Below are 9,548 nucleotides of genomic sequence, written 5' to 3'. Positions count from 1 at the left end.
CTTTCAATATGATCATGGCTGATGTCAGCTTTAATTCCACTTCTCTGACTATTCCTCAAATTTCTTCATTTTGTGATAAGTTTACTGTAGAAGAGGGCATACTGCAAGAGTCAGTGAATTGTGAGGTCCTGGGAAACGTAAATTAGAGCTTAAAATGGTGGATATGAGGTCTGAATTCAATTGAGAATGAAGAAAAATGTAGAATTTGATTCCTAGATGGAACAAGAGACGGAAAACTGATAAATTCTATAGAGTGACTATTAAATGGTTTTGTTTATGTTTCAGTGTTTGAGGACTGCAATACTGTGAATATTAAAGAGAATGCTAAGCTACAATCAAAAATATCTGCAGATTCCAACTCCTTCTGAGCAGAATTGGATTGAAGATCACGCTGATGACTACTACCTGAAGGATCCGGATCAGAGGCTCGATGAATTGCCCCAACCATTCAGAATGATTGATAAATTAATTGGACACATCATAGACAATGCTTGGGACAACATTGAGAAAAGAGAAGCAGAAAGAGAAGCTGAAAAATTAAAGATAAAACCACCTACTCGTGAAACTTCAAAGGAAATTCTGGTCAGCAAATTTACTGTAACCCAACAAATGCCACAATTCAATTCTATTTTCTGTAACCATTGGCTAGGTATAGTTTTGTGGATTCATCATTTAACTCTTCAATGTCAGAAATGCAAAGATCATAATTTCTGTAATAGATCGACATTACAGCACAAAATTAAGCCAATAGTTAATCAAGTCTCCTTCTGTTTCTTCCTTCATGAGCCATATATCTCACTCTTCTTCTCCCCTTTTGACCTGTAATATTTGTTTTATTTTGTTTCTTTTTCATGATGTGGCTGTGCAGGATATTGGTTGGGCCACTTTTGGAATACTGTGTGCAATTCTGGTCTCCCTACTAGAAGGAGGATGTTGTGAAACTGGAAAAGGTTCAGAAAAAAATTATAAGGATGTTGCCAGGATTGGAGGTTTTGAGCTATATGGAGATGCTGAATAGGCTGTGTCTATTTTCTCTGGATCATTGGAGGCTGAGGTGTGACCTTATAGAGGTTTATAAAATCATGAGGGGCAAGGATGGGTGAATAACCAAGGTCTTTTTCCTGGGGTGGGGAATAGGTGTAAGGTGAGAGAAGAATGATTTAAAATGGCTCTAAGGGGTGACTTTTTCACGCAGAGGGTGGTGCATGTATGGAATGAGCTGCCAGAGGAAGTGGTGGCAGCTGGTACAATTGCAACATTTAAGAGACATCTGGATTACTGTATGAATAAGAAGGGCCAAATGCTGACAAATGGGATTAAATTTAGTTACAATATCTTGTTGACGTGGACGAGTTGGAATTAATGGTCTGTTTCCATTCTGTACATCATATTGATCTCTGACTGTTTTTGCTAAAAGTCACTGTTTGTTGCTGAAGTATAGTGTCATGGGCACGCTCAGTCCTGCAGTATCTGAACTAGGGATCTGTCATGCTTAAGATAGATAAGAGATAGCTTTAATTATTGATATGACTTGTTGCACTCTGGAGATAATACCTGAACATTTTTGAAAACTGAATTATATTTTGATTCATCAACATAAAGAGATGTCATTGCTAGAGACATGGGCAGGCAGTAGATGATTCCATAACTTTGAATCCTGCTACTGATTTCTGTTCAGTAAATTTGAAAGCAGTTAAAAGATCTTTGGTCAGAAAAATATTCAATGATAGCTAAGATTACCTTAATTCTATCTCCTTTTCAACAGCTTCCTGGCAATTTAAACTGTTTTGCAAACATTGTGGATGGGAACGATATCTTTGCTGGCGTGTCTGAAGGTGTGGTGGTTCTGAACCAGGAGGATCACACTATTAGATCTGTTTGGAGAATGGAAGGTGTGGACATTGTTGCTCTTCAAGTAAGGCATGTTGGAGGCCAGCTGTACCTGCTTGCTGCTCTAGATGACATAGGTATTTACCTGAAAATATTTATTATTTAAAAGTTTATTTGCCTGAATTTCTCCTATTCTCTTTGTAAAGTCCTTTTTCATAAGAGTTGGCGTGTGCTCTTGTTCTTGTTATTTTTATTGTGTCTTTATTCCCTGAATATCTGCAGATTGATTACTTGTGGCTTTTTCATATCTCCACCTAAGGTTGTTCATAAACTGTGAATCCAGCACAGTTGGAAGTAAAAGAATGTCTACTTTCTAACGCCTGAGTCTAGTTTCTCCTGTGAGATAAAGTAGGAGATGTGTTCATCTCATTTCACATGGAGAAGAGCACCAATCCTGCAATCTTGGAATGGAAAACTACAATGCAAGTGATACTTGATTACTTCCCTTAAGCTCTCTTTCCACTCATTGAATATGTGCTACAACAGATCATAGTTATGCATTGTGGAGTAACTCTATCTGCATTTCAAACCAGTAGCAAAGCTTGTTGAGGTCCTGTGGCTCCAGAGGCACCAACAGATTTGTCTAAATGTGTATTTTTTTCTTCATGCTGTTTCTAACACGTCCCATCATACGAGTGACTGAGTACATTCTCTTATCTTTATTCTTTTATTCTTTTATGTTATTGTGTTATCAGCCAAGTCAATGGTAACACTGGAAAAGACAAACCCCAAGTGCAACCTGGCTTCACAGACAATAAGTTTTATTTTTCTTATTTGTTTATTTTCACTTCTCATACTCATAAGATGGTGCCAGTGTACTTTTAACAAAAGAACATCAAAGTATATTGCACACAAGGGAAAAATATCTATTTTGCACAATTGAAGAACTATTTGAAATGATATAATTACAAATATCAGAATTAGAGATGAAAACCTTTAACCTCAACGACAGCCTAACATATACTCAAAGCTCAATGAATGGTTGCCCAATCTTCATCTTAAAGATCCTTGTTCTTTTAGCATGGCTGTAATTGGTTTCTAGATCTTTCTTCTTGTTGACATCTGAACATTTTTAGAGAAAACACGTGTGTTCCATATCCTGATCTTCTTGTAATTTTCTACTTCCGGAGTTTCCTTTTAAGCTGCTCGGGACTCTGATTTCCCTTTTGGAGACTGCTAAATTAATAGCATCAGAGATAATAAAAACTACAGATGCTGAAGAATCCAAGATAACATGGTGTGGAGCTGTATGAACACAGCAGACAAGCAGCATCTTAGGAGCAGGAAAGCTGACGTTTCAGGCTAAGACGTCTTGGCCCGAAATTTCAGCTTTCCTGCTCCTAAGATGTTGCTTGGCCTGCTGTGTTCATCCAGCTCCACACCATGTTATCTTAAATTAATAGCATCCTTTGTTCTGACTGAACCTACACATGCCCTAAAAGAAACATGCACATTGCCTTTCTAAATGAACTTGTTTCTGACTCTGTCTCCCAGTATCATTGAATACTTTCTTGCTAGGCAGCAACCCAATATTTTTCTCTCATTTACCCTTGTTACTCTGAAGTTTTCACCTCGATGGTTTTAAAAACCTCATTTAAATGCATGTAAAACTCCCGACAACGCATTTTCTGATATCAAACTGAAACGAATATCCTTCCGTTTTTAACTCTCAATACAAATCACACTTGAATTCTTCACTTACGAACGTATGCTCTCAAACGATATTAATATATTATGAGCCACATCACAGCCGGAAAGATCAACATTTGTTACCATCCCTAACCATTTATGAATTAAGTGGTTGCTGAACCATTTGGAAGGCAGATAAGAGTTAACGACAATGCTCCGGGTTTGGAGTTGTATATGTGACCAGACTATGTAAAAATGGTAGAATTCCTTCTCCAAAGGAAGGACAATAGTGAACCAGATGGGATTTTACAGCAGTCAGTGATTGTTTCGTTGTCACTGTTAGCTTTTAATTCCAGATGTTTTACTTACTGAATTGAAATTCTACCAGCTGCTGTGATAGGATTTGAATGTATTACATAAGAACATAAGGAATAGGGGCAGGAGTTAGCCATCTGGCTCAAGGAGCATGCTCAGCCATTCAGTAAGATGGTGATCTTTCCCATAGGCTCAAGTCCACTTACCCGCCCACTCACTATAAGCCTTAATTCCTTTACTGTTCAAAAATCTGTCTATCTTTGCCTTAAAAACATTCAATGCGGTAGCCTTAACAGTTTCTCTGAGCAGAGAATTCCACAGATTCACAACCCTTTGGAAAGAGGAAATTCCTCCTCAGCTCTGTCCTAAATCTGCTCCTTCTTGTTTTGTGGCTATGCCCCCTTGTTCTAGTTTCAACTGCCAGTGGAAACAACCTCCCTGCTTCTATCATATCTATTCCCTTCATTATTTTTCCCAAAACATTAGCCAAGGCATTTGGATTACTGGTCGTGCGATGTTATCACTACATCATCTCCCACGCAAGTTGAGTTCTCTCAAAGGCCACCTGTTTGCTACTGAAACAAAGCTGATAAAAGGAAACATAGAATGTAATTTATGTAATTTTGTATTTGTTCATGAAAACTGCAAAACCAGCATTATTCCCTATTTATAATTGCTCTTGATAAAATGAGCTGCCTTCTTGCATTGCTGCAGCCCATATGGTTTACGTACACCTACAGTGCTACAGTATGGAGGGAGTTCCAAGGCTTTGATGAAGAAGCTGTGATGAAGGCAGAATATTTTGAAAGAAAATATATTCTCTTATAGTATACATGTTTCCCTGTCTGCTGTGGCTGACCTGTATTCATGTTTTCATTGTAGATTTACAGTATTCGCAGGTTTTCTTTACGTGTTCATTTATAATACATTAGTAATACAGTATTATTCTAATATTATTAATTATAAGAAATTATTGGTGCTGTTATAAAGTGGACAATGACACCCCACTCTGAGAACTAAGACTGAGTTATCCAAAGAGGAGCACGTTGCCCTATAATCTGTTAAAAAGAGTGTGAAAAGTAGTCTAACTTGCTCTTCAGCAAATTCTAGTGGTTAAATAAACCAAATCCCTGACACTCACTTTATAATCAACAAGTAACAATTTATTTATCTAACTGTAAAGTGAAAAAATTAACTAAATTATTAACAAACTGAATAAATCCCTTCTAGCTACTAACTAGTACCAAAAAAACACGATTCTAATAGCGTGCTGTCCCAATAAATATAGGTCCCCCTTATATAAAAATTTTTTTAAAAATTTAGTCTCGCATTTACAGCCTCATTAAGTGTCTTCTGGAATGCTGTGTGCGTTCTCCATCAAATGCCCTGTCAGGAATATTAACTAGTTGTGCTGTAGGTACCTTTGATTTAGATAGTGCTTTTTCTAACATTTAGAGAAGACTGAGAGAGCTAGTGTTTCTCTCTTGAGAGTTGGGAGCTGTTAACTCTAGCAGATACCAGTTGACACTCTTGATTTTTCAACTGCCCTTTTCTACCCTTGATGACATATCAATATTTCTTACAAAAGGATTGGCCCTATGTTGTCAAAACCACCGGATTTAAATTTATGTGTTTTTGGTATCTAAGTGCCTGATTCAAATTGATTGGCTTAAAGCAAAACTTGTTGTCTTGATAATAAAGCAAATCTGCTGCTTGACTTGCTAACAGTACAGCCTTTTGATACAAATGTTTTAATTTGGGTGCTCTCTGTGCACCTGCAAACCCACAAGCTGCTTCCTACAGACATCCTTTTTGAATCTCTAAGCAGAGAAAAAACACATGATGTTTTAAAGGGATCATGCACTGCTATCCCTCCTAACATTTACAAACATCAAATTCTAAGTTCCTGCCTTCCAGTCCACAAATACTCCACCAATTTCACAACAGTGCTTCACATCCACCATACAAATCTTTTCGCTTCAAGAATGGGTTCATATACGTTGTGCCTGATAACCCTATTTTCCTATCCTTTTGTGTTTCAGGTGTTGCACGTCTTCTTTTTTCTTATGGAGATATCACTTCCTTGATAAAAGTCTTCAATGCATTTGTAAGTCATCTTCCAAGATACCAATTATGGAATTAGAGTGAGTCATAACAATCAGGAAAGTATCAGGTTTGCTATTGATATGTACCGAGTCATCTGAATTCAACTGAGGCAGTACAGGTTTGGTATCAATACATCTGTGTTCGGAGGTGCTACCCTGTGGCCCTTTCTGGTTGTATATATGAATGTTTCCTGAATGATGTCCTTCCACAGTCAGTACTATGATTAAAAAAGGCCAGGAAATCACAATGTACCAATGGGACTGCACCATGGGAAGTTATTTATACCTTCAAGACTGTATTGGTGATAGAATTAGTGAAATAAAAGGGGAGATTAATGGAATGCTAATAATTAATGTTTTGCATCGTGAGTTAATTTTGAGTGTTGTTTTTGCTCAAATGGACATTATTCATATCTATAAGCATTCCTCTGACCCAGTATTGTAGTGTGTGCTGCTTTGGATTGCCAGGTATCGATGCATGGCCACTGCATTGGTCACAATCCCATAATTGCTTTTGATCTGAATGGTTTGCTAGGGCATTTTAGAGAGCAGTTAGGAGTGAATCACATTACTGTAGATCTGGAGTCACACTTGGTACAGACCAAGTAAGGGCACCAGATTTTTTGTTGTAGGACGTCAGTGATTTGGACAAATTTTTATAGAATCATAGAGTTACAGCATGATACAACATGGAAACAGACCCTTCAATTCAAACCAGTACATGCCAAACATAATCCCCAACTAAACTAGTCCCACCTGCCTGCTCCTAGCCTACATCCGTCCAAACCTTTGCTATTCATATATCCATCCAAACATCTTTTAAAAGTTGTAATTGTACCCGCATCCACCACTTCATCAGGATGTTCATTCCACACTTGGACCACGCCTGTGTAAAAACATTTGCCTTTTATGTCTTTTTTAGATCTCTCTCTCCTCACCTTAAGAATGTGCCCCCTCGTCTTGAAATTCTCAATCTTGGGGAAATGACAATGACCATCAATCCTATCTATACCTCTCAATATTTTATAAACTTCTATCAGATCACATCTGACACTCTTATGTTCCAGTGAAAGACATCTCAGCCTATCCAGTCTTTCCTTAAAACTCAAGCATTATACACTGGCGATGACCTGGCAAATCTCTTCTGAACCCTCTCCAGCTTGATAATATCGTTCCTAGAACTGGGCAACAAGAAGTGGAGATGGTATCCCAGAAGAGGCCTCACCAATGCCCTATACAACCTCAACACCAGCACCCCAACTCCTATGCTAAAAGAACTGAGCAATGGAGGCAAGTGTGTTAAATGCTTTTTTAACAGTCCAGTCTATATGTGATGCAAACTTTAAAGAATTATGTACCTGCACCTGTAGGTCCCTCTGTTTTACAACACTACCCAAGGCTTTTCAGCTCATTGACCCATTTGATCAAGATCCTTCTGTAATCGTAGAAAACATTCTTTACTGTCTACAATGCCACCAATTTTTGTGTCATCTGTAAACTTACAAACCATGCCTTCTATATTCTCATCCAAATCATTTATATAAATGACAAACGAAAGAAGACCCAGAACTGATCGCTGTGGAACACTGCTGGTCACAGGCCCCCTGTCTGAAAAGCAACCCTCTTCAATTACACTCTGTCTTCTGCTGATAAGTCAATTATGGATCAAATTGACAAGCTCACCCTGAATCCCATGTGACCTGACTTTAATAAGTATTCTACCATGCACAACCTGGTCAAAGGCTTTAGTAAAATCCTAGTAAACAATGTCTACTACTCTGCCATCATCAACTTTTTTGATAACTTCCTTAAAAAACTCAATCAAGTTTGTGAGACACGATTTTCCTTGCACATAAACAAAAAACATATTTTGCCTCTCAAATGTCCATAAATCCTATCTTTTATGATCACCTCCAGTGATTTACCCACAATCGAAGTCAGACTCACAGGTAACAAAGTGTGAAGCTGGATGAACACAGCAGGCCAAGCAGCATCTCAGGAGCAAGAAAGCTCTCTGATGAAGGGTCTAGGCCCGAAACGTCAGCTTTTGTGCTCCTGAGATGCTGCTTGGCCTGCTGTGTTCATCCAGCTTCACACTTTGTCATCTTGGATTCACCAGCATCTGCAGTTCCCATTATCTCAGACTCACAGGTCTAGATTTCCCTGGTTTCTCCTTACAACCTTTCTTAAACAAAGGTACAACATAAGCCACTATCCAATCATCAATCTATGATCTTTAATTTTTCACTGTACTGAGAATAGTTTTCAATTCCTGATTTTATCACTGAATTTGAATTCCACAATCTGCCATTGTGGGATTTGACCCCATGCCTCAATGCATTACCTTGAACCTGTGAATCACGAGTCAAGTGATATTACAACTACACTACCATCTCTACCATAAGATTGTAGAGATTATTTTAATTATTAGTCAAGATTAATTAAAGATTAATTAATAGACAATTTCTTTGGGTGACCCCACAGAAAAGCTTTATGAGCAGTTTTCATATGTTTTACTTGAACTGCCTACTAGCATCAAGGCTTCATATGCCAACAATTCAATTTGCACATTGTACCTGGGGTCTTCTAACCAGTAAATCCGTGGATTGCAAACAATTGTTAATATCATAGTCACCTTTATTGACATATATTGTGTTGGGGAACCATTGGTAGGACCTGTGTCAGCGTACTTGGCTTGGAGGTGGGAGTGCATGTAATGAAAGTTTGCAGAATATCATCTTACCAGAGTTGGCCATCCTACCTGAATCGCAATTGTAAAGCTTATGATCCTTGTTCCCCACAAAGAAATGATATACTCCCTCAGCACTGGTCCCTTATTTCATAATATTAAATTTCATCACCTTAAATTTCTTACAATTTCCAGGAAAAGCATACAACATAATATGTGCATTAGAGCAACTTTCTGAGGATAACAGTCTAGTTAAATGGCCTGAGGCCTAACTTTGATAGTGAACTCTCTTTCCTCTGTTTCCTTGTTGCTTGTTATTGCTTAAATGTTTTAATGTAACAAAATAGAAAAGAAATAAACAAGAATAGGGTATGTCTGTCTTCCATTTACATGAAAGAAAATAGATGTTTTCATTTTTTTAGGACAACGTAACTGAAAAAATCACTTGTAGTAAATTTGAGATATCAGAAGGTGGAGATTATGCTGCTTTAACTCTTGAAGGTAAACCTTTCTCTAAATTCTTAAATGTTCCTAAATGTTTGCACGTTATATTAACTGATTATTCAACAGATTGTTCTTTGTGACCCCTTACTTAAGCATATTGACAATACTTCAAAATAATTCACTAATTTTCTTCAGGAGCAGCAAAATCATTACAGGAGAGGACATTACGCTCCTCCTTATATGTTTCCTCTAGTCATGCAAGAGATGCATTAACAATCTCTTTAGCTGTGGGAGTAATATTCAAGTCTTGAGCAGACTTGGACTTCACTGAGTTAAGAGTTATTGATGTCAAATTCAACTTCAATGGTGGAGGTAGCTGACTGATTTTTGTTTTTTGACTCTAATGGAAAGGAATCTCAAGAAGAGTCTTTGGACCAAGTTGATCCAGTACTGTTTGTTTGGTAATCCCAAGGAAA

At 37.7% G+C, this 9,548-nt stretch overlaps 1 protein-coding gene across 3 annotated transcripts in view; it reads left to right on the top strand.

Moving 5' to 3' along the window:
* wdr93 (WD repeat domain 93) overlaps positions 1–9,548 on the top strand; it is a 58,987-nt gene that overhangs the window by 1,660 nt on the left and 47,779 nt on the right. For all 3 annotated transcript variants that reach the window (XM_059639344.1, XM_059639343.1, XM_048562740.2), the window contains exons 2-5: positions 286–582; positions 1,766–1,967; positions 5,877–5,941; positions 9,051–9,129. In XM_059639344.1, the coding sequence (XP_059495327.1) occupies positions 322–582; positions 1,766–1,967; positions 5,877–5,941; positions 9,051–9,129 (607 nt within the window). In that variant the 5' untranslated portion in view covers positions 286–321. The remainder of the gene's footprint in view (positions 1–285; positions 583–1,765; positions 1,968–5,876; positions 5,942–9,050; positions 9,130–9,548) is intronic.

This window comes from Stegostoma tigrinum, chromosome 33, assembly GCF_030684315.1.
Source record: "Stegostoma tigrinum isolate sSteTig4 chromosome 33, sSteTig4.hap1, whole genome shotgun sequence".
NCBI lineage: Eukaryota > Metazoa > Chordata > Chondrichthyes > Orectolobiformes > Stegostomatidae > Stegostoma > Stegostoma tigrinum.
The sequence above is the reverse complement of the archived record's forward strand: the minus strand, read 5'-3'. Positions and strand labels throughout refer to the sequence as shown.